The sequence below is a fragment of the Rhea pennata genome, chromosome 8 (genome assembly GCF_028389875.1).
Source record: "Rhea pennata isolate bPtePen1 chromosome 8, bPtePen1.pri, whole genome shotgun sequence".
Classification (NCBI taxonomy): Eukaryota; Metazoa; Chordata; class Aves; order Rheiformes; family Rheidae; genus Rhea; species Rhea pennata.
The window spans coordinates 36,503,003-36,527,987 of record NC_084670.1 but is presented as its reverse complement, the minus strand read 5'-3'; the positions used below and the strand labels follow the sequence as shown (position 1 = coordinate 36,527,987).

The window sequence follows — 24,985 nt, the reverse complement described above, 5'->3', positions numbered from 1 at the left end:
TTTAGAATTGTTATTAGACTCAAGTGAGGCGAGATTCTTAAATTATGTTCTTGGTCTTATTACTAATCCTACAGAATCAGTTTAGATGTATACATGTATATAAATGTATATATATTTCTATACCCAGTGTGTTTCTTGACTTGGCCATTTATAATCTGATGGAATTATCTAAAACATTGATCTTGCGGAGTGTGATTTTCCCATTCCCAGTGAAATATACGCCTGGTCCGTGGCACAACCCATTTTCAGCAACAGACTTCTTACAGTATTTGGAAATAAACGTGAAATTACCCCATCACAAAAAAACAATACCAGCTAAAAAGGAAAATAAGCTTGTAAACATTATGTACTCTTTATCATTCCTTTTACAGTACAAGAGCTTTATAACTTATTTCTAGATCTTGTGTCTTACAGACCTAGACTCAAAGCTGTTCTAAATAGCAAGGAAGCCATGTCGCAGAGAGTTTATTTGTTATTTGCTATTATTTAATATTCCTAGAGATGAAGCACACTCCAAAGACTCCCTGACTTCACAGTTTTTCTTCGGAGAATGTAGACCTGTAAAACTGAAAAATACTGCAGAGGCAGATGTTAAAAAAATTCTGGAGAGCCCAGGCAGGCTATGCAAGAGCCTGACTTGTCAGGCAGGTTTTCCCTGGACGTTTGCCCGTTTCATGCTGGCTTGCCCACCTAGTTTCTTGGCAGCCCTGGAAAGCCACTGACAAGTCTCAATTTCAGATTACTGTCTCATCCGTCAGTTGCGCGCTGACTGAAACCCCAGGAGCTCTGGCTGGGATGCCTGGCTAAGTAAGGGTGCTTTGGGGTTCCTGGCCGAACTCAATTCAGTAACGATTAAAATAAAAAGTTTAGTTTCTTAACAAAAGTTGGGTTCCTCCCCTATTAAAATAGATTGAAATTGGAACAAACTCATATTTTACTGTCCTCACTGAAACACAATTCTTGTTCCTCATGTATTGGTACTTGAAGTCAACCTTATTTGATTTAAATATAAATCAAAATTATTCTGATGAACGTATCCAAGAAAACAATCCTTTGTAAGTAGTCCACACCACAGAAAGAGAAACGACAGAACGAAACACATCCCAGGCTAGAGCTTCGTCCAGAATGAAGTATTTAATTGTATAGAAATGCAGAAAATCCATAAGTAAAATGCATTAAAGATTCTTTCTTGTACACATTGTCTTCAAATAAGGTCATTTCTTATATCCACAGCTATTTTATTTTATACTTACACAAAGAAAAAAAATCATTATCATGACACGGTAATGTCATCACCCAAAATACTGTGGTGCCATCTTGCGGCAGCCTTTTTGATAGCATTGAGGTTATATGAAATATATGCTTCAAAACAGCATTGAAACAGTTAGATTTTGTTGTGATTAGAGTTTTGTGCTCTCTACATAACCTTCCAAATATGGCTAGTGTAATGGTCTTCTATTTATCTGTGTTTTATGGTTCCGTATTTAGAGTTCTCTCTATTTTAAATTATTAATATAAATTTCAAAAACATTTCAGTGGAAGCTGAACTTCAGTGTCTCAACACCATTAGAAAAATCAGTGTATGTTTGTAAGAACCGCAACTGTGTTGAGTCTTATTTCCCACTACTTCAATCACTACATCTGCAGGTTACATTTTAAACTGAAGCATCTGCTGATCTTTTGCGTATTTTAAATTTCAGCTCTTCTCTTCGGCCGCTGATATATTGATTGATAACAGGCATATCCCATCTTAACTCTTGTCTTTCTAAACTAAAAGGACAAAGTTTGTCTGCATCATAGATTGGTGAAAGCAAGACTATGCTAGGAGTCACTCTCAGCACATGTGCTGGAGTTTTGCAAACCGGAGTCTAGATGATTAGTATTGCACAGTGCATTTCAGGCAAAACGTTGCTAAGGTCCTGTGCTAATGCACGTGCTTGCTTTTCCACCGGTACAACAGGGGCTCATAGTCCCCACCATAATCCACTACTGCTCTCCAAAGGTTCTTCTGCTCTTTTATTCTAGCACATAAAATTCCAGTTTTAAAGCAATGAAGTTTGTCTGAGAATAGGTACAGTCCTTTAGAATACCTTCTAGGATCACACATTTCACGTATTGGGCTTGTTCCAGATTATTTTTATTTTCCTTAGACTAGCTGATTTTACATTACTCAGTATTCACACAGAGCTAGTCTCCCAGCAACAAGTTATTTGTCTACATTTCCGTCAAAAGAGGACTATTTTGACTGTACAATGTATTGCGTATACACAGTGATGTTCTAGAGTTCCCATTTATCACTTTGAAGGTAGGACACACCTTTACGAATATAAATGTTACCAACCCCTTTTAATAAATTAGACTTTAGTAATATAGACTTTAGTAAGTAATAGGAGATACACTGGTGAAAGTTGGACATACACACACACATACATATATACATGTTATATATATAAACAGAATCGCGGCAGCACAGAATGGTTGCGGTTGGAAGGGACCTCTGGAGATCAGCTAGTCCAACCCCCCTGCTCAAGCAGGGTCACACCAGGCACGTTGCCCTGCACCCCATCCAGACAGCTTCAAGGGTAGAGACTACGCAACGTCTCTGGGCAATCTGCTCCAGTGTGCTGATGCCCTCACAATAAACAAGTCTTTCCTTATGTTCAGATGGAGCCAAAGCTCTCGTGACTGAATCAGGCCCAGAGAAGCAGGCAGCATACAACTAAAACAAAACATCACGGAGCTGGAGTCAGTCTTCAGAAGCTCACACTAGTTGGCACCAAGGAACGTTCCAATTTCCTTCTTCATTTCCTAAAAAGGAAAGAATACAGGGCAACTAGGTGTGCTGAAACCATCACAATGTCTTTTTAGCCCCTCTGGCTTTAGAGGCACCCCCACGTGTCCCAAGCAGAGGAAGAGAGGGAGCCTGGATCAGCAGTGCTTGCAAAAAGTGTGCTGAGGAGAGACATCCTCTTTGTCAGGTGTGCGAGACGGGATGGAGACGAGCAGGGCTTAGGAGAAGGGACCTCCTCTTCTCAAGGCAAACTGCAGAGGCACAACCAATTTTGCCTCCTGGCATTTGAATGTGAAGCCGGAATTTCTGGCCTATCTAGCACCAGCCGAGGCAGAAATCTCCCTTTGTGCGCAATTCAAGATGCTCGCACGTGCTAGTCTAGAAGAGTTATGGTGGCGGCACTAAAGAAAAATCTCTTCCCAGCTCCTTACCATGCTTGCCTGCCTGCAAGGGGAGGAAGGGGTAGTGACAAACGGAGACCAGGGCCCTTCTTTCACAGCCCCCTCCCCAAGGAGAGGCCCGACAGAAAAGCTGTTCACAGACTCCAGGGTGAACTGCTTTGAAAGGGCTGTGTGCATGCAATCCCTTGTCTTCCGGCTCGGTCTTAGCCCTGCTGAAACTGCCAACAGCCATGCCAAACGCAACAACGGCTTTGCAGCATGCACCGAGTTCTCCCAGGCAGAGATGAACCACTCCGATATTACACGGACTACTATGCGGTAAAGAGACGAAGATTGAGATGAAGACACGATACCCACACTGTACCCATGCAGGAGCGGTGTAACAGCGATCGGAAGTGCCGTGAGAAATACTACCTCTATTAACTGAGTCTTGTCGTCGTCTTGTCGATGCCGGTAAATACACTGGCTGAGCATAACATGTAGTTTTTCCCGGTGAAAGATGCTGAACTTCTTTGTTATCCCAGCAGCAGCACTCAGCAGTTGCTGAAGGAGGAAGGGAGACAAGACAAGTGCAAGAGCGCATGAGCTCTTTCAAACAGGCTCTGGGTGTCGTCAGTAACTAAACCAGGACAGTCTAACACAACTCGCATCCTGCTTTCTTTTTCTGCAAAATACAATACGAGTGAAACTTCAAGAACAAAACTACAGATTGCACTGGATTTTGGGGGGAAAGAAATGGGTGAATTGGTCCTACCTCCGAGGGAAAAAGCAAGCCTTAGGCTGTGTTACAAGCCTAGCATTGTGTTACTTCCCAGTCTATCCCATGAACGATCCTAACGGCAAAGCAACTTCTTCCAGAACAGCAGCAACTGCTGTGGCCCAGTGCACAGTAAGGGGTAGAGGCTGCCGCAGCAAAGTCACGACTGCATTTGATTAGATCGTACTGCTGCAGTACGAGGCACTGTTTGGGAGAGAGGCCACAGGTCTCCTGGAAATGCTGCGGACAGCTGCAAACAGGAGCCTCCCCAGCTCCTTCTCTTGACCCAGGAGCTGCCTACATGTGTACAGCCGTGCTGGCAGAACAGCTCAAGTGTCTGAAGCAGATCAGGAAGCAAAGGCAGAGCGGTCAGCTCCAACCTACCCTTAAACAGACGTGAGTCTCATTCTCCTCGCTGGATGGGAATCTCCTCCTCTTCTCTGCTACGCTGACTGACGGTGATGCGTTGCTTCTGCGTTTTCTGCTTGATACAGCTGCACAGGGACATCAGAAAGCGCAAACCAAAACATTACCGATGCAGTCCTTCCTTCAATTCTAGCATCGTCACCTGACGTGGAGTACCAGGAGAGGGACCAAGGGCACTGAAGTAGCCCTGTGCTGTCCCACTACATAGGCACCTTGAGAAAGAAGGGGGAGCAAGGGAAGGGGGTCATTTGGCCTTTTGATTTTAAAAGAAGAGGAACAGATTACAGAATGTCATTCACAGAATAGTCAGCTGCAGGATTTTATGCACAGCTCAGACTTCAGGCAGAACGCTTTACCACAAAGGAAGCTTATCTCAGCAGGACAGGTTGCTTACTGTCTTACTGCAGGAACTAATGTAGAGGAGAAGCTGAAGAGCCACTGCACGCAAGCTCTTCTTCAACGGTGGGAAGAGTTAAAGAGGCAGTCTTAAGGGAATACTTGCTGGAGAAGGGGAAATGCTCCTTAAGCACTTACTGCTCGTATGCTTGCAGATTCAGTTCACTTGCTTTACAACCAACCTTGTGCTTATGCCTTCCAGGATAAGACACCAATGTTGGCATTCACTGAACATTGCCCAAAACTCATGGATGAAACCAGTGACGGAATTCCCAGTCCTGCCAGCAGGATAAGGAGCTGTCACACAATGTCATACCCTGGGCCTTAGCGGGGAGAAAGCCCAGCCCCTTGATCCCTGCTGTCCTTCTCATGGGAAAAGCAGAGGGCAGGGAAGAAACAATGGTCTTGTCTTCAGATAGCTATTACTCTTGCTCCCCTCTTTTTGCCACTTGAGTTGGCAGGTCTAATCCTTTGAACTGGAAATCACAGGGCGAGACACTGCTCTCTGTCTGGGCGCAGGGGAGGCAGGTCGGAAGGAAAGGAAGAGGAAAAGGAAGCAAAAGCATCATGGGAAAGAGGGAGTTTGCAGTGAGAACAGGGAGGGTAGCAATGGCATTAGCAGCTTATGCAGGAAAGGCAAAAAAAAAAAAATGCCACTTGCCACTTGGGAAGGGTGTATGGGAAGGTAGAGGCCTCGCTGGCAATGTCTCCTCTGCTTGCTCCTCAAACTGTTTCATTTGCTCCTCTGCTGGCAGTCGAGGCTCCGGTGGAGATGCTGCAGGCTGTACGCCGTGTTCCTGACAAGCTGCAGTCAGCCAGAAGGTGTTTTAGACAGCAGTACTCAAAGCACACTAAAGCATGCAAGCCTTCTAAAGGTTATTGCTCGACAATCTGTTGCCCAGACAAATGCCAAATGGCTGCTCCCATAACAGTAAGCAAAGCCCTCCTTGTAAACGCTCCTCACCTGCTTTCCTTTTGGAGGCAGCAGGTTGAGCAGCTTGATTTAAAAGCAAGTCCTCAAAGAACTTTCTGCCTTCTTCCTCGTCCAGCAACTGGACATGGAAAACTTCTCCATAAGCCTCAGAAAATAAATCTCGGACCTTAGGCGGGAGGAGGAAAGACATTGCAGATATAAGGCTACAGAAATTCAGGTTCACCTCCAAGAACATGAGTGCCTTTTCGGAATAGGCTGGCTAATGATTTGAGTACAAGAGAAGCTACAGCAAGTCAGCTACTTGGCCTTCAAGTAGGCCTAGATTTTTCATAGGCTTCCGTGGCATCCTAAAACATCATCTTTGAAGGACTCTTTGGCCTGCATGAAATAAGAATGATCATTTCTGTTGAGGCATGGAAAGTCTAAATTAATTGCCGCTGTTAACAGTGTAACAGCCGCCTTTGGAAACGGCAAGCTGTCACAAGAAATCATTTTAGAAAGCATGTTTTTTACCCTTTACAATGCAAGCACTGCGTACGCTTGACTAAGCAGGTCAATAACTGTGTGGAAGTCACGGGGATTATTGTCCAGGAGGGAATTCAGGCATCTGTCTGAGAAGGCCATAGGGGTGGAGAAGGCTGGGTCAAAGGGAAGCTCTTGACTTCAAAAGTCTGGTAGACAAACATGTTCAGTCGTGATTACTGCCTAAGCAAATTTCCAAAGATTCAGGCAGGCTGCCCTGGTAACATCAGGATCCCTCTGCTCTGGGCAGCGCAGTAGCCAGGTGCTTACTGGAGAGGCAAGTTCCACCGAGACAGAAAAAAGCAGGAAAAGCAGCAATCGAAATACCTCTTGGGCGAGCTCTGCGTGACGTACATCTGACGTTGCAAGCAACAAAACTGGAGCATATGCTGGAATGTTCTCCAATAACGTTGTAAACGTAGCTCTCAGTGTGACGCCAGCAGCCTCCCACCATACGTGGATACGAGGCACATAAAGGATGCTTGGCGCTGTCCTCTGGGCTTCTCGGATCAACTAATGCAAATGGGAGTTTGCATAAGAATTCTGAACCACACAGAATAAGCTGCTAAGAAGCAACACCGTTATCAGTCAACACATGCTACAAAATACCAGTGCCTGATGGGAAAAGGTCGGAAGAAAGCCACAAGACTAGAAAGAGACCTGATTTCCAAGCTGCTTAGACGTAAGGTGACTCCTTACAGCCCAGTCCACGTGGCAGTGCATCTACCCCATGAACAGAGCGGCAAGCATCCTTTCTGGGCTTGAATACCTTTGGGCACCTGATCAGGTGACCAGCACTCAGGCAGTTGCTGTTCCAGGATGGAACGCACCAGCAGTATATCCGGGCACTAGTTAGGCACTGCGGCTCGGTGGCCACGGATGCCAGTGTCACATAACCCAGAAGGAGATGTTGCCTTTCTGTGACTGATGAGCCCCCAGCCACGGAACACGTCTATTCTCCCTTGCACGGCTCTCAAGTGCTTCTACTAAGGGTTAACCTGTGAAAATACAGCGATGCCAAACAACAGAGTCGGCTCCCTGCCCAAGAGGCAAAAGGAATAGAACGGCACTCAGCCTGTATGTTGCATTCTACTCTCACCTTGAGCTAAACACAACTAACTCTAGCTCAGTTTCTCCAGGTAAACAAAAGACACAGGTGCACAAGTATAAAGCGTTCTGGGAGTCCTTGCCTTTACGACATAGACTGCAGTGCTACCGGCTCAGTATTAGCTGCATTTTGTAACTGTACCCAGCTAGAAGAGTACTCCTGTTAATGCAAGAGAGAAGAGATACCTGTGCACATCTTTCTTCAGGCGACGTGCTACTAACAAAGAGAGCCGGCAGGTCCAGCGTGTAAGCTGCAAACTCCTCCAGCGCGTGTATTACTGCAGGAGCCAGGTGAGAACTTTGCCCGCATCCGGGCTCTCCAACTATTAAGAACCTTGGCCTGTAACACGTGGGCTGGCAGTAAGCATCTCTAGAACAACAAGAAGAAAGCAAGCACTCTGAAAACAAAGTAATCAGTAAAGACACAGCTGTTCAGTCCCTTCTCCTTTTTCCTTGCTTTTTGCTTTTTCCTCCTCAAATACTCTCCACACTACAGGAGGTGAGAAACTGCTCTGTGATCAGGAAGGACATGGAACTGCAAGACATTTTTTTAATTCAGTTATTCTCATTGAGGCACCCCTTCCCCCATGGGCTGTTAGTGATTCTTGCTTTATTCTTACGAAACACGCCTGTCAGAAGCATTTGGGTCTACCCCCCTCCCAGTTCCACAGCCGAGACCGCCGGCAAGGACGCAGCAAGCCAAAGAACTGCAATCCAAAGCACACAGACATTTACCTGTTCAAGTGAAGGAACGTTTCCTTTTGAGGACTGGCCGTTTGATGAAACAGCTCCTCTGCAAAACCTGAAGGTGATGCCTCATGACTATACATGCAGCCGTTTCCTAAGATAGGATTTGCACCGTCTGAAAGACAAGAGAGGTTTGTTAACTGTCCAGAAGAGCCCACACCTGCCTCCCTTGCACTCCTACAGCTTTGAAATGAGTGCTGAAAGCCAGGGTCTTGTCTTCCTTCATTGGGCGGGCACACACTGAACGCTAGACACCTAAAGCACCCAACAAGGTCACTTCTTTCTGGAGCCGGAGCCCACAGTAAGCGAGTGGCAACTAAGGGAACGGGGCGGCAGCAAACGCCCATTTGTCCGAGGACTGCAGAGCTGGCATATAGAGACCAGGGTGTCTTCTAAATGCAGCCTCTCAAAGGTCACTCGAGGAGGAGGTAGCGGAAGGTGGACAACTCAGGCGGCATGTTTCTGCCAACCCCCTCGCCTCTCCACCTGCCTTTCCTCAGTGCTTTTCTGCCTCTCTTTTACCCAGAGGAAAGAATCTAGCAGCTCTCCTTAGTTCCACTAGTTCATAGTAGCGGTAGGACAGCCTCAAGCAATCAGCATAGAACCAGTCAGCGACCTCCATTGATCAAAGCATGGAGCGCTTCAGAAGCCGCAGTACAAGCTAGGCAGCACTCTGTTCCAGATATTCCTGAGGTAAAGGCATGCATAGGCAAACGAGAAGTTTCTACCGTTTGAGACCAGTCCCACCATGACTGAAAGATTGGTTTCTGCTGCCTGCACCAGCTGGAAGTGTTTGCTGTGGCAGAATTTGAAGGCAGTGATGTTACTGTTCTACCTGGCTGCTGGTCCTTCTTTAGTGCAAGCGCTGCCTGGGGAAACACTCTCTGTAACGCTTTTAGGAGTCTCTCCAGAGTCCTCTGAAGCAGTGGCTTACAAACGGCTGACAGCGGTTGCGCGGGCGAAGCCACAGCCCTCTGCGAAGCTGGTGCAATCTTCCGCAGAGCCTCCGCAAAATCTCTTGCTGCTACTTCAATGGCAGCGATGTCTATCTGCAGCTTCTGTCGACTCGTGTATATCCGTGGGTAGTGTCGGCGCAAAGCACAGAGGGCAGCTTCAGCACAGAGAGACTGAATGTCGGCTCCACAGTATCCTAATGAGCAAGACAAGAATGCAGTGTCATGTCAGTCTCAGGCAGCACAAAGAAGTCAGGGACATGGCTGCCAAAGGGCAGCTTGTCAAGTCTCTGTCTGCGGCCCAAACAGGAACTGTTCAGCGGGTGATTTGAAAAGAGTTACCGCTCTGCAGAGCAGTTCCTTTATGGGGTTTGCAGCTGGATATCCTGTGCTTAGGAAGCCCCTGAGAGAGCAAATTTTTTGCTGCTGAGGAAGATGCCCCCCAAACCCTTTGGTGTTCTGAGAGACAAAACAAGGCAAGTGGACAGGAACCTGCCACCGTGGTAGCAACCAAGTCCTGCCAGCCGGCTCAGGGGCAAATTCTGTGGCAAGGCACAGGGGCTTGCTTACTGCCTGGTACAAGCTTGGACTCTTTCAGCATGCAGTCACGTGCAGGTGCTCAATGCATTTTTGATCTTACCAACACATTTTTCAGCCAGCTCCTCAAGAAATGCATCCAGCGGCTTAGGGCTCCAGGCTCTCGTGTGAATCTTGAGAATCTCTTTTCGAGCCTACATACAAAACGATGGCATTTTGCTTTACGTTCGTCTCTCAGGGAAAAACAAACAAACAACCCCACAAACACTCTCCCGTTCATATAACTGCCAGTTTTACACTGCTAGAAAGGCAGGAACTTTAGAGTTCTCTTAACGCACTGCCTGCTCTCCCAAGTTCAGTGATTCTCAGTTTGCCACGTTCAGCTCTTTGTGAGGAGCAGGAAGCAAACGAAAGGCATTTCCGGCATCTATAAAGAGGCGAGTCTCCACAGGTATGAGACTGAATGCTCTTGGGGGAAAAAAAGGTAGTCTAAAGCTTAGGTGGAAAGAGATTCCTCAGAGAAGATTCTCAAAGCCTCAGAGAAGACCCTCTCCAATTCAGCAAAACTTCATGGTGACGGACTCATCAGTTAATCAAGTCTGCCGTTCTCACAGGTTGTTCTGCAAAGTAGTGCCAGCGCTCTCTTTCAAGTTGCTACAAGTCCTACCAAGAGGAACGAAAACTGTGGCTCAAAGCGCTAGCCCAGAAAATGTCAGGCTTTGCCTGTGTTTCACCTCCGATCTTTGCCAGAGATGCACTCAAGTGTTCCCTGCTACAAGGACTAATCACAGGAGGGATTTTGAGATGACTTCTACAGGAGCGAATCATACGATAACTCTGTTTCATGCTACCCTCTCTGCTGCTCATGAGAGCAGACAAACACGTGGGCACCATTTCTTCCCTTCTTCCCTGCTCTGTGGTACTGCGTGGGTGCACGGTTGTCTTGCAAAGAAAGACTTGGCCACATTAGCAGGAGGGTGACTAAAAGGGGTCTTACCTCTTTATTGGGCAAGGCGAAAAGGAACTCTCTGTCAAAACGACCCGGCCTCCGCAAAGCAGGGTCTAGGGAGTCGAGTCCGTTGGTGGCTCCAATGACCACAATCTCTCCTCTGCTCTCTAAGCCATCCATAAGCGCCAGAAGCGTTGTGACAAGAGAACTAACAAAAGAAGAAGGGTTGATTCACTGGTTTGGGAAGTGCTGCTCCATTCGGCATGACTTTCTCCAGTGGCCACTCCAAAGGATAAGCTCTTCTGGATGAGATGTTGGTTAGTGGAAGGACTCACGTCAAGACAAACAAACAGCACACAGGGTAACCAGAGACCTTGTGCTGACACCCAGCTTAGCACGTGCTTTTCAGCTCCGGTGTGTAAAATCACCTGAGGCTGAGCATCATGGTGCTCTAAGATTTCAGCATGAATTAGTGTGTCATGTAAAGGCACCAGGCTGGTCTTCTTTTTGCAGAAATCAAACAGATTGTGTGTAAACGCAGAAGAAAAGACTGGACCGCACAGGGGCAAGACCATCTATCTCATCAAAGAAAATAATTGAAGGCCGCATCTTGTAGGCCTGGAAGGAAAGTGCAGACACTGCAACTGTGGCCTAGGTAGAACACAGCACTACTCAAAGGGGACAGGCATGAAAAAACACTGTGGCTGCAAAGTCACCAGCCCTGGACTTTCAGAGCACCATCAGGGACCTCTGCTCTCTGAGACAAAGGGGTAAGTGGCACAAGTAACAGAAGCCAGCAGCCTGCGCCAAGCAGCTGTGACTGCTCCTGGGAACAGATGGCTCCAGGAATTTGCACAGCTGCTGGGCAACCAGAGAGCAGAGTCAGGCCTTCAGTAACTCAATTACAGGCTCTGGAGGCAAGCTGCCAGTGCAATGATTCAATGACCATGTGCTGGGGTTTTTTTTGTTTGTTTGTTTGTTTTTGTTTTTTGGGGGGTGGGGTGAGGGTGGGTTTTTTTGTTTTGTGTGTGTGTCTGTGTAGTATGGCAGGGGAGCAGGAGGAGGAGGGAATCTTTGATCTAGTGAATTCTCCTGCTTATTGATACGTCTTTGCCAGCACACCTGCAAGATTCCAAGCCGCTGATCCAAAGCAGGATGACACTGAGAAAGGAAACACTAACATTCCCACTTCAGTGGGAGAAACCAACCAAATACGCAGAAGACCGAGTTCTCCAGGAAGACATCCAGCACAGAACTACTCCAGCACCGCTCTGACACAACAGAGTGCACATTTCCACCTTACCTGCTCAAATAATAAACGGAGCTGGCGCTCAGATTCTCCCACCCATTCACTCAGGCAGTCAGCGCCTTTCCTCATGAAGAAGGAAATTCTCCTGTCGCCTTGGCTGCATTCGTTAGCAAGTGCCCGAGCTACCAGGGTCTTTCCAGTCCCTGGTGGGCCATAGAATAGACAGCCTCTGTAACGAAAAATGAAAATATAAATAAATAAATAATGAAAAAGGAGAGAGTTGCATGGCTCTGACCAAAACACCAAAAAGTGCCTACTACAAGCCCCACCCCTAAAGCAAACAAGCCTTTCCTCCTAACTAAAACACTTCCAGTACTTCCAGGAGTAGCAGCAGGCAGAGCTCAAGTGGCAGAAAAGTCAAAACAGGTGCAAGCTCTCACAAGAGGCAAGACTTGACACTAACAGCCTTCTCTTAGCCATTAAATCAATGAACACTACCCCTCCTCCCAAAGAGAAGAACACATTCATGTTAAAAAGAATGCACCCCAACAGTAAGCTCTCTGTGAGTGATTGCATCTCACAGCACAGAACCAATATAACTATGTAAGAAGCAGACTATTTTTATTTTAGTCTAAGCATCACAGGCGCAGCAACGTTTCAGTTGGAAGTCCTAAGGCTTACAGGACTGATTCTCATTGTAAGAGAGCAGCCACCAAGCCTTTAACTATGGCAAGGCATAGGAGTCTGCCTAATACAGTCCGGATTTGTTCCATTTTGAAGACATCACTTCTTAACACCCCTGCAAAATCTCAGCAGGGGTGACCACAACTTTTGAAGCACCCAGCTGTACGGACACCTCGGGTTCCTATTCTCCTGAACACGGCGGCGTTAGCTTGTGCACTTCTAATGCGCTTTCCGTTACCTTGGGGGTCGCAGTTTGAATCTCTCAAAGAACTCCGGATAAAGTAACGGGAAAATGACCATCTCTTTCAAAGCTGAAATGTGGTCAGAGAGACCCCCCACGCCATCAAACCGCACCTGAAGAGAAATTCAACAGAACATAGTTCGTAGGTTAGAGAAAGCTGCCCCCGAGGAAAGGCTTCATCAGAAATTGTCATCTGCCAGCAGAAAGGAGATGCTGAGGACAGCTTTGAAGTTCCTTCAGAGAAAACTGTGACCCGAGGCAGCCATAGACAGCCCAGCACGCAAAGATTTCATCAGCCCTGGAAAAGTCCCCACCAAAGCCATAAGTGACAAATACTTACTGAGCCATCTATTTGCACTGGAGTGACTGGATCAGCCACATCTGTTCCAGTTTTCTTTGGATCCTTGCCATTTCTCTCAAATCCCTTTCCCCCAGAGTTCTGGGGAAGACACCTGGTGTGAATGAAGGAGAAAGGGAAAGGCGCCTTCTGAATGAACATGCAGCTGGAGGGATTCCGGTTTCTTTCATGTTGGCAAGGGAGGGCAGGAGCACTTACAAACTTGCATAAACTTCCCAGAAAGTAAAATAGTCATGGGAATTGATTTGTCTTCAGTAGCCAAGAGTAAAGAAAGACGGGTGGGCCTATGTGGCATTAGACTAGCTGAGTGATCATTTTTACATCCCTAAGTGCTCAGACCCAGCAATAGCCGTCATTCTCCGTGCTCTAGCTGCTCACAGAATCCAAGGAGCCTTTGTCAGCAATAGGGCCATGAACACTTGGTTGGGAAGCTTCCTTGTTTCGGAACGCTTCCAGGCAGAACTAGTGATCTCAGTTCCAAGAGGAAAGACGTGTCAGGAGTTGAGTGACTGAAAAACCCCCACCACAGTGCTTCTAACAAGTCTGATTTATTTTCATATGGCTTGCCAGAGCAGTGCAAAGTCACCATAGTCTAGGAGTGCCCCCCTTATGCCCCCTGCTTTCCTCTGCACTTAATGTTCAAAGCTGCTGCCCAAAGCAGCCGCACAAGGAATGAACAGCATGACTGGCCAGCACACCTGCCTTTGCTTCCCGTAGACTTCTGCCCCCTGCCATAGGCAGACCACGCAGCGTCACACAGAGCTTGGAAAGCAAATGCAGAGCTTTCAGCAGGCTGGACCGCCTGCGTCAAGCAGCCTGCCGACGGAAAAGACTGTCTAGACATAAGTTCTCAGTCTTCTTTAAAATCAGCGCAGACTACACAACGGGCAGCATTCAAAACTGGATACAAATACAGACGATTTAATGCCCTACGGACCATGGGAATACGGAGCGTCATAGCCAGCGCTGTCTTTACAATCACAATTGCTCCCAACATCTTCATTTACACTAAGCAGAACACAGCTGTGTGGAATTTCCCATAGGAACAAGAACTCACCTCCACTTGTATGTTGAATGAAATGAAGCTACTTTGAATCGTGTGCCAGAAGCAACTAAAAATACATGAACATTTATCCACAGACTCTCCCTCTAAGTAAGTTGCCTACATGCGTCAAGAAAATCATTTCTGTACTTCACAATGAAATCGTCTAGTGACGGTTTCTGGAAGGGGATTCTGGCTTCAAGTGCAGAACACAAGGGTTACATGCTCTAGGTGACCTGCTGAGCGGGGAGGTTGGACTAGATGATCTCTGGAGGGCCCTTCCAACATTACTGATTCTGTGATTCTATGATTTCAGCTGCAGAATCTCAGCCACTCCCTCCAGAATCGTCTCATCACTGGCCCCCAAAGCATGCCTTCCTGAAAACTGCTGGCTAGTGGAAGTCTCTCTAAGGCTGAGGATCACCTCTCCCAAAGAAAAAAATCTTGCCGCCTCTACACTGAGGTCGGACTGGCACGGTTACAAGGGTTACGGTTGTTCCATTACTCGGTGCTGGGAGTGACACCACTGCCGATAAACAAGAGCTGTCACTAGCTGTACGCCCACCAACCTGTTTGGTCTTTTGCCGACAGGGCTTTGTGACCGAGCACATGTAGATGTAGCTCCTTGTGTGGGAGAAGAAGACGGCCCTGAACAAAATGTCTTAGCTTCTCCCAACTCCGCTGAAAGCAAAACATTTACAAGAATATTGCACATCACATGCTTTTCAGGTACAGCTGGTTCGTCAACAAGGCAGGAAGTGGGATGGGATTCACCATCTTGAACTCCAGACCAGAGGAAAGTTCTCAGTGTTTTTTACCAAGGCACAGGGCAAGTGAACTAAATGCACACCTGCTTCTGAAGGAGAACTGAAAGTCAGAACAGAGCACAAAAAGCAAGCGGGCTCTGCTACTATGCTTTTGAGGACACACAGGTCATTTGTTTTACTTCTGCGTGGACATCTTTCTTTTAAACTTGGGAAGTTCAGCTACAGAAAGAGCAAAGCTTATTCTGTGAAACCTTGATAAGAGCAGAGCAGTGAAACCCCAAGAAGGTACTGCAAGCTGTAAACAACAAGTAGAGGAAGAAACTGAGTTCTAACTAGGCATCTAAGAAAAACCGTGGGGGTTTTTACTTGCAGAATGAAGGCAAGGAATTGAAATAACCGTGGTGCGCAGGTGTATAGATTTTTGTTCACAAAATTATGCCCCACCTATACACAAGAAACTGGCCCTTCAGAGAGGCTCTGTGAATATCGCACTTTGCAGTGCAGCTTGATCCTGCACCACGGTTTTGCTTGGGTGAAGGTTATGCTGCTTCCGAGTATCCTCGCCACTTTCGCCTTCTGGGTGTTCACCCCCTTTGGACAACCCTGTACTTCCAGAACCTAGATAACATTTCTTATTTGTGTGCACACATCTACACTGTCATTCAAGAACTGATATCCCCCTTAAATGCAGAAAATCAGCCCTGCAGAGACACTGTGCCTATAACCTACATTCCAATCGTTCTCGAGAGCATATGACGGTTTGCCTTGGTCGAAGGCTACGCTGCTTCGGAGGGTCTTTGCAAACTGCCTCCTTTTGGTTTTCATTTTCTTCTGATGACCCTGCAATTACAGTACCTAAGATATCATTCCTGGTGCCTATACGGTATCCTTCAAGAACTTCTGTCCCCTCTATGCACAAGAAATCAGCCCTGCAGAGAAACTGTGCCCATAACCTACATTCCAGTGGCTCTCGATAGCATATGCCAGTTTGCCTTGGTCGAAGGCTACGCTGCTTCGGAGGGTCTTTGCCATCTGCCTCTTCTTGATTTTCATCTTCTTCTGTTGACCCTGTAATTACAGTACCTAAGATATCATTCCTGGTGCCTATATGGTATCCTTCAAGAACGTCTCTCCCCTCTATGCACAAGAAATCAGCCCTGCAGAGAAACTGTGCCCATAACCTACATTCCAGTGGCTCTCGATAGCATATGGCAGATTGCCTTGGTCGAAGGCTATACTGCTTCGGAGGGTCTTTGCCATCTGCCGCCTTTCGGTTTTCATCTTCTTCTGGTGACCCTGTAATTACAATATCTAAGATATCATTCCTGGTGCCTATACAGTTTCCTTCAAGAACTTCTGTCCCCCCTATACACAGGAAATCAACCCTGCAGAGAAACTGCACATATAACCTACTGAGAGCATACAAGATCCTTCCTTTCTCTAAGCCTATAGCCCCTGCACGTATCTTTGCCTTCTTCATCTTCTTGCTCTTCACCTTCTTCTGATGAGCTGGTTAGAGCAGAACCTTTACAACGTCGCCAACACTGAACTCTTCAAACACTGCTGCAAGTTGTATTACTCCCAAAAGGTACCACACAGATAGCGATGGGTTTTATTGTTACCAGCATGGGTATGACACGCAAGATGTGAAACGCTGCCAAAGCTCCAGAGCCATTTGTGCATGACACATTCCAGAAACTCGGAATCAGCAGAGAGGAGCGTGCGTATAGGTCATGGGCAAAGGTCTGGCCTTGGTGGAATTGCTGGGTGACTTGCCACCAGCCTCCATGAGTGTAACAAGGGGCCACATTCTGCTGTCACCTTGCTTAGCAATGAGGCAGCTACCATGAGAAGAGCTATTTCAGAAAGTTCCCTCTCAGTATTGCGAGGTAGTGCTTCCGGGACATTTTTGGAATGTCCTGACAGCAGCAAGACTTCATCTGCTTCTGTGGTTTCAGATCTTGCCTCTGCCATAGCTCTGCCACGGGCAATAACAGGGAAGTTCCCCAACGAGAAAAAAGGAGTCTGATGCCTACAGAGAAAGTTTATGCCAGGAGCTTCTGTTTAGGAACTGGAAATTCTTCTGTGAAAGATGGTCGGAATGCCAAACATGGAGCATCCCTACCTAGCAAGCTCGTACTAATACCCTCTCACATTAATAGCTGGATGCCAGGTAAGGAATGGACGTGGCCTCTTCAATGGCCAGCTTACCCACTCCGAGTAATTTCACTCTATTCCTTGGCTAGCATTGCCTTTTCCTTGTCTGAACCAAAACAGTAGTTCTGCTTTCTGAATGACGGAGATAAAAATTGCATGGGGCACACAGGCAGAGCACAAGGAAAACAGGGAAAGGAGTCTGGGGTCTCTACCAGCCCCCCTCCCTTGTTGCCGTCGCAACAATACCCAGAGTTAGGGTGAGGTCAGGAGCCCGCAACCCCGCCCGCCCCTGGGCCACACCACACTGACTCCCTAGGGAGGATGCAGCAAATGGCGTTTATTGCGTCGTTACAATTCTTTATATACGCGCTCGCACTGTCTTTTCCTGTCTTAGCCCTGCCTCGTCAGGACGTCACATCCCGTGATCTTCCGCAGCGCCCCGTGTCGCCTACCACAAGTCCCCCTCTCCATGCTACAATACAGTCGTTGTTTCTTGAATCATCAGGAGACGTTGATACCCAGAGTGAGGACGCCGTAACTCATTAATTGTACGCCGCAAGCTGCGTACACATGCGGCAAAGCCAGGGATGCCAGTGCTGTAAGCGGGCTGCAGCCTTGTAATTCTCAAGCCAGTGTGAAAGCCCTAAAGCAAAGCTAAGCGTGCATAGCAACTCCCAATCCTTGTGAACTCGGCATCATTCTCTTTCCCGCGACGCTGCTCTCATGATATCAGCCGGTCACAAGAACGTATTTCCTCCTTACGGAACCTGCAAAAGACACTTGAGAACTAAGGTGAGTATTATTGATGGACATCAGGACGTATCCACCGCGCTGGTACCCAGCGTATTGCCTCTCCCTTGCGGATCGCCGCGTATCCTCTTCCTCCTGTTATAAAGGTCCAACCATCCTCCCAGACCCCTGACTCAGGATCTCGAACCCTGACTGGAGGGCCGTCTTCCACCGCTGCTTTGGCCCAATGTTTGTCGACCGGAGCATTTCGATTTTCCCCGCGCACAAAATGATTCAGGCCAAATAGTGTGCGAGCTAAAAGGTTGGCCTGGAGGGGTAAGGAGACACGCTTCCCACCTATGCCCAATCCGTCCCCCTCCCCAAGCGCCCGTAAGCGTTGCTTCAGAACTTGATGGGTACGTTCGACTATGGCCTGACCTTGGCTGTTATATGGAATTCCCTGTTTTAATTGGATGCCCCATTTGTTGGCCCACTCCCGGGAACTATGAGCAACAAATGCGGCTCCATTGTCTGTTTTGATGACCTCAGGAAGTCCCAAGACAGCGATTGTTGTTTCCCAATGAGATTGTGCGGCTTTGGCAGTTGCTTTACGGTGACAGGTAGCTACAAGGTACGTGCTGGCCGTATCAATGGTGACGGCAAGCCACGCTTGCGGTTGGAAGGGCGCATACCAGGTAAAGTCAGTTTGCCAGATCTGGTTAGGCTGTAGACCTCGAGGGTTAACTCCCGCCCCCCACAAAGGGCTATGTTGACAGTATGGGCAGGTGGCTACCACTGCTCTTGCGTCTGAGATGGAAATGTTGCACAATTTGGCTAGTCCACGTGCACCTATGTGAAAGTGGTCATGGAGTGCGCGCGCGTCCTGAAGGGTGTACACCCGCGTCGCGGCTTGGTCTGCCACTGCATTACCCCTTTGGTAGTATCCAGGGACATTGGAATGGCTCTTTACATGTAATATGGACACAGTACTTCCGCGATCCTGTAGATGGTTCTCAAGCATACAGGCAATATCCGTGCCCGCCCAGCCGGGCGTGGCCATGGAGGCCAGGAGCTTAAAGACAAACATAGAATCTGTGACAATGTTTACATGGCCCTCATACGGTAAGTCGAGAGCCAGGCACACGGCTTTTGCCTCCAAAAATTGTACTGATTGAGCGGTATCTTGGGCAGAAACAGACTGCCATTCACCCTTGTCTTGCCATGCTACTACCGCTCGGCCCGTTTGTGACGAGGCGTCTGTAAGGACTGTCAGGCCTGGTTGAGGTCGCGTCAGTACTCGGACTGACGCGGATGGGTGAATAGTGCGCAAGTGAGTCCAACCTTGGAGCGTTGGCCCACATCGTATCTTCCCAGGGTATCCCTCTAAAGCTAGCACTATTTTTTCCTGGTTGCATAATTGCTCCTCCCAGCACTGGGTTTTATATGGGAGCCAGAGAGTGGAGGGTTCAGTACCGAACATACGCAGAGCGGCCGTCCGCATCTTCGTTATCATGGCCGCTAGCACACTAGAGTGGGGCACAAATGCACTATGCATTTGCGAGGAAAAGTTACTCCGGACGGCACATTCTGGGCATGCTCCAAGACATGCTTTATGGTTGCCCCTATCGACGCTCCTTTTGGCGCCGTGAGCAGTGCGCTCTTAGTCTGCTCATTGCCCTGCTGACGAATACACTCCAGCATAATTGCGTTCTTGGCCTCCCCCAGCAAGGTTGCTGCCGATTCTAGGGAGGCCTGCAAACGGTTGCAAAAATCGGCAAAATTTTCCGTTAATCCTTGCTTCACCTGTGTCCATGGTTCGGGGGGTTTCACATAACGCTGCAGATCATTGAACGCTTCACGGGCTGCCCATGCTGTGGCGTTCAATTCTGCAGTCCGTAGACCGGCCGCTTGCTGTTGGGTGGTTAGCCCTGCATCAGACCCTTTCAGGCGCCCCAAAGTGGAGTGCCTGAGGGGGCTCTGCGGATCTTGCGTCGCCTGTATCAACGTTTGATGTAGCCTACTCGCCCACTGCTCTTTCCACAGGACATTCTCAGTCGGTGTTAAAATCATCTGCGCTAATTGGTGACATTCCGCCGGGGTGGCCGGGCCTGCACCCAACAGGTTATCAAGCATTGCCTGCGTGAGCGGGTGATTCAGGCCGTGTTCTGCCTTTGTTTTAATCAATTGTGTAATCACTTTAGCATCCCAAGGCCGCCACTCCATCCCCGCTGCGGTTATAGTCACAGGGAACATCTGTACTGCTGCTCCCGGGCGGACGGCCAAACCAGATAGCAACACATCTTTAGCAACAAGGTCCCAATTGGGCAGCTGGATTGTGTCACTGCTTCGCTTCCCACCCCCTTGCTGCACTATACGTTTCTGCCTCCCAACTTCTTCCTCCAATCGTTGCAGCACCTCGAGCACCTTGCGCATGTCTGAGCTAAGTTCTGAGTGGCCTTGACTGCCTGGGTTGTCTTGACTACCACCTCTCCCCACGTCCTGTTGTTCTTTCCATTTTCCTTCACCCCCCGCCCTCGTTGTGCCCACATCCTGTCGCTCTGGCGAGTGCGCAGCCGCTGATGGACCGCGCATACGCTGCAACTGCTCCGTTAACTTCTGCATGTCTGCATCAGCTTCTGTCCTGCTCCTCTCTCCCCCCGGTGCTCCCTCGGCTCCCCAATTAGGTTTAATCAAGCACCCCGGTAGCCATTCGTCAGCAGGCACCACCGGACGCCTGTCGATGGGCGCCGATGGAAGCGAGGTGTCTGTGTCAGCTTCTGTCCTATCTCCCTCTCCTCCCGCTGTCTCCGTGTCTTTCCACGTTCGTTTAATCAAGCACCCCGGTAGCCATTCGTCAGCAGACACTACCGGACGCCTGTCGATGGGCGCCGATGGACGCGAGGCGTCTGTGTCAGTTCTTGTCCTATCTCCCTCTCCTCCCGCTGTCTCCGTGTCTTTCCACGTTCGTTTAATCAAGCACCCCGGTAGCCATTCGTCGGCAGGCACCACCGGACGCCTGTCGATGGGGGCTGATGGAAGCGAGGTGTCTGTGTCAGCTTCTGTCCTATCTCCCTCTCCTCCCGCTGTCCCCGTGTCTCTCCATGTTTGTCTAATCAAGCACCCCGGTAGCCATTCGTCAGCAGACACTACCGGACGCCTGTCGATGGGCGCCGATGGAAGCGAGGCGTCTGCCTCACTCTCAGGCTCTTCCTGGACAGGAGGCAATCCTCCCTCGCCCGGAGTGTAATGGGCGGCTCGCAACTCCTCCCAAGGATAACTAGGAGGTGTAGGGTTACACGTTTGCGGCGCTGCAGCTGACACAGGCTGCACTGGCAGAACTTGCGGCTCCAATGGGGACAAATGGTCCTCATCGGCGCTGTCAGCCGCTCGCGTCACCGATTTGGATACCCCCGGTGAGTTCGAGGGGTCCCCCGTTTGGGTGCCCTGCGGCTGCGAGTCATACAGCAAGCCCCGTGCTGCCTGCCAAGTCTCCTGCTCCTCCCACGCTCAGCGAAGCAGGGTAAGCACAACACCCCAAGCCTTAAGGTCTTTTCCCGAGTGGCCGGACATAGTCCGCTCTGCTAACACCTCGGAGCACCGAGGCCAATTTGATGAGATAAGAATGTCAGCAGGACGCTGTACAGCACCCTCCTGGATTAGGCGTTCAACACACGCCGAAATTGTGCTCGACTTCACAGAAGTTCCCCATTCCTTCGCACACATTTGAATTACCTTAATCACCGCTTCCATCCTCTGTCTGGCGCCACCCCCGTCGCCCCGGCGACCACCCTCACTCTATCAGGTCGGGGTCACCACTTTGTTGCCGTCGCAACAATACCCAGAGTTAGGGTGAGGTCAGGAGCCCGCAACCCCGCCCGCCCCTGGGCCACACCACACTGACTCCCTAGGGAGGATGCAGCAAATGGCGTTTATTGCGTCGTTACAATTCTTTATATACGCGCTCGCACTGTCTTTTCCTGTCTTAGCCCTGCCTCGTCAGGACGTCACATCCCGTGATCTTCCGCAGCGCCCCGTGTCGCCTACCACACTCCCTCACCCTCTAGCACTCTCCTCTTTCATCAGAGATGCAGGAATGTCTTGCCCTTAGAATCCCAGAGTTTTCACTTTGCCCATGAAAGAATTGCCTCATACTCTCACCTCCCAGTCAACGCACGCTTTTCAGCAGCTTTCTACAAGCAACTGCCTTCTCCTGAAAACCTTCAAGTGTCCTCTGGCTCATCCAATGCAAAGTTACTAAGGCCCTTCATGACTTATCCTCGTTCCTCATCCCATTTCCCACTGCATACGACAGCCCCCGATTCCAAACGGGCCCTCACAACAGCTTCCATCAGCTACCTGCGCAACACACAAACGCAGAAGCGCTACATTCGGCCGATCTCTGTACTCGGCAGGAGCTTTTCCTACACATCCAGTGGTCTACCTTGCTTCCTGAAAATTCCCGTGATGCTGCTCAAAAGCCATGAACCCTGATGAACAGGTTAGTGCTGACATCATCCCTGCTTACCACTCGGAGTCAGACTCTCCCTTTCTTTGCGTTCCCCGCCTGTCTAGAGCCAGCTGCTGACTTCTGCCCTGCCTTAGCTTGTAAGCATTTGGGGAAAGGACCCGTTCTCTTTGCTGACCATCTGCACAGAGTTCACAAGGGCAGGGAGGCCCATGTGGAGGCCATGCCTACGGCTTGCAAGCTCTGCGGCAATAGGGAATTATGAAGAGCAGAACAAGAGGCAGTAGTTCAGCTCGTTTCCCTTTTAGGTGAGGCTCTGGGCTGCAACACGGGGAAGAAAACGGAAAGCCAGAACTAACCGACAATTTCTGCCTCGGGTTCTTGAGTTTCTTCCTGTTGCTTTCCTTGGCAGTACGTATCCAGATTTTCCTGATCAAAAGGAACAAGAACAATCAGTCCCAATTATGCTGCAGCTTGGTGCCTACCTAGTAACTTCATCCAAATGAGGCATATACACAAAAGAGTAGAGTCAGATACAGTTCTTCTACTTCACAAATAGCAAGGAAGGATCCGTGGAGTACAACCACTGAGTGTTCCTTAGTTTCACAGGAGGTGTGGACTGTGTCAGCTTGCCCTTTTGCAGGCAAAAACATACCAGAAAGTGGGATGAGAAACGGAAAGTCTTTCAACAGAAGAACTGTAAATGTGTATTTAGTTCGGGGCTCCCTTGCCTCTCCGTGTTCAGTATTATTCATGGCCCAGGAAATGTTGAGATGTTTCTCAAATGTTTTTGTTTCTCAAAAAATGAAATGCCTAGCGGGCAACGGGAGACCAGAAGAATTCTGTTTAGCAAATCAAAGCTGAGGGAGAGGAAACACGGTTGCTGGCTCTAATCCTAACAGAAGTTACTGTAGTGGCAGAGGACCACGGGCTAAGCTCACGGGCAATGCTGGCCCAGGAACAGACACACCTGAAGTAGCCAACAGGAAAGTTATCATTAGAGAGCAATAATGCAAGTGATTTTAGACAGCAGTAGGCTCTGGAAGAAGTTATTTCAGCTAAGTTAAAACTGCCACGGCATCATTTTGCTGAGTGAAATACGTTACTTACACAGAAAGGGTAAGATAAGTGCAGCTGTACTCCTTCTGCAATGGGAGAAGCCTGGAAGCATGTCGAGTCCATCATCTTCTCCATGCACACAGAACAGCAAAGGGAAGCAGGCACGAGAAAGTGTTTGAAACAATACATATAATCAGCATGACATTCTAGTACAAAATGATGGAGTCAAATGGACACTTAGCCTCGGAACGTCACCAAACCACCTCTTGCTCTGTCTCACAACCTCCCCTCGCCTTCTCCTGCTCAGGGCACAGCAGCCCCTCCAGAGCAGAGCGGTGGCGAGAGCAGCCCCCAAGACCTGGGCTCAACTCAGGCTCGCTGGGAAATCTGGGGAGAGGCCAGAGGTGCCTGCAGAGAGGGGAGTTGTACCTGTGCCAGTGTCCTGTACCCTATCTCCGTGCAGGTCCCTTCAGTCCCTCCATAGCCTTGGTATCTCCTCTCTACTGGTTCTCCTGTGTCCTTTCTGTCCCTACATATACCCCTTCTCTCCCATCCCCTCTATCCTTCCATGCGCCTTCTCTCCCACCGTATCCTTTGTATCTCCTGTCCCCTACATCCTCCCATGTCCCTGCTGTCACTCCATCTCTTGTCTATCTTCAGTACACTCCATCCTCCCGTGTCCCTTCTGTCTTAACTCTTCCTCTGTGACCCCTCTTTCCCCCCTTCTCCTCCCTTGCCCCCAGCAAACTAGGGCTGCTCACTGGGCAGCTGCCCCCTCCTGGACGCCTGGGTCCCTGGGAGCAGTCCAGCTGCCCAGAGCTGACGGGGGAGTTTGGGGTGTCCCCACGCCCTTTCCCCATTCCCCAGGACTGCAACCCTGTGGGGCCTTGCCCTGCTGCCTGGACCCCCACCCTGACACACACCCTGTCCCGGCCCCCGACCCCTGCCCAGTCCCCGACCCAGTCCGTAATCTGGGCCTGAATCTGGATATACTCCCAATCTCTGACCTGGATTTGGACTCTGGACCAGTCCTCGACCTGGCCCCCAACCCAGACCAGGATCCCAGACTGGTCCCCGACCCAGACCTGGTTTCCAGACCAGTCCCTTACTCAGCTCCCAACCTGGACCCAGACTCTACACCAGTCCCCAGCCTGGACCCTTACCTTGGACCGTTCCACGACCTGGACCAGGTCCCCTGCCTGGTGCCCGATCCAGACCCGGTTCCATACCCTCACTCGGCCCCCAACCTGGCCCTTGATCCAGACCCCGATCACAGCCCCATCCCCGACCTGGTCACAGTCCTGTATCCCCACCTGGACCCCAACTGAAATCTCGTCTGCACTCCAATCTCCGACCAGGACCCGACCCCAGCCCCGGCCCGGCCACGGCCCCATCCCAAGCGCCACCCCGGCCCCAGCCCCAGCCCCGGCCCCGACTCACCCCAGCCCCGGCCCCAGCCGCTGCCGCTGGCCCATGCCCCATCCCCGGCCCCACCCCGGCCCCAGCCGCTGCCGCCAGCGCCCTCCCGCTACCGACCCGGGACCCCGCTGCTGGTCCCGGCCCGAGCCCCGCGAGCAGCCGCGAGCAGCCCCTGCCCGTGGCAGGCGCCGCCCGGACACCTCCGCTCCTCCCAAGCCGCGCTGCCTCTGGGCCCTCCGACGGCTCCGTGTCCGTCGCCTGCCGCTCTCGCCACCTGCGTCCCCCGACGACAGGC

The 24,985-nt window shown here is 49.7% G+C and overlaps 1 protein-coding gene across 1 annotated transcript; it reads right to left on the bottom strand.

Moving 5' to 3' along the window:
• Positions 1-2,766: 2,766 nt before the first annotated feature.
• LOC134143732 (ATPase family AAA domain-containing protein 2-like) lies at positions 2,767-20,369 on the bottom strand. The gene is made up of 19 exons (XM_062582024.1): positions 19,320-20,369; positions 16,047-16,157; positions 15,819-15,929; positions 13,035-13,133; positions 12,692-12,807; positions 11,824-11,998; positions 11,043-11,138; positions 10,949-10,971; positions 10,569-10,728; positions 9,675-9,765; positions 8,917-9,231; positions 8,070-8,196; positions 7,521-7,704; positions 6,555-6,740; positions 5,736-5,871; positions 5,433-5,576; positions 4,334-4,443; positions 3,607-3,735; positions 2,767-2,808 (listed from the first exon to the last, which is right to left on the bottom strand). The coding sequence occupies exons 1-19, from the start codon at positions 20,367-20,369 to the stop codon at positions 2,767-2,769; spliced, it is 3,405 nt and encodes a 1,134-aa protein (XP_062438008.1).
• Positions 20,370-24,985: the final 4,616 nt, after the last annotated feature.

Excerpts from the sequence above, each read along its gene's own strand:
- LOC134143732 (XM_062582024.1), bottom strand. The coding sequence starts at position 20,369 with ATGCAGAAGTTAACGGAGCAGTTGCAGCGTATGCGCGGTCCATCAGCG. Across the intron at positions 5,577-5,735 it reads TGCCTCCAAAAGGAAAGCAG|CTTGTCAGGAACACGGCGTA; the intron begins GTGAGGAGCGTT and ends GGCTGACTGCAG. Across the intron at positions 2,809-3,606 it reads ACAAGACTCAGTTAATAGAG|GAAATGAAGAAGGAAATTGG; the intron begins GTAGTATTTCTC and ends TTTCCTTTTTAG.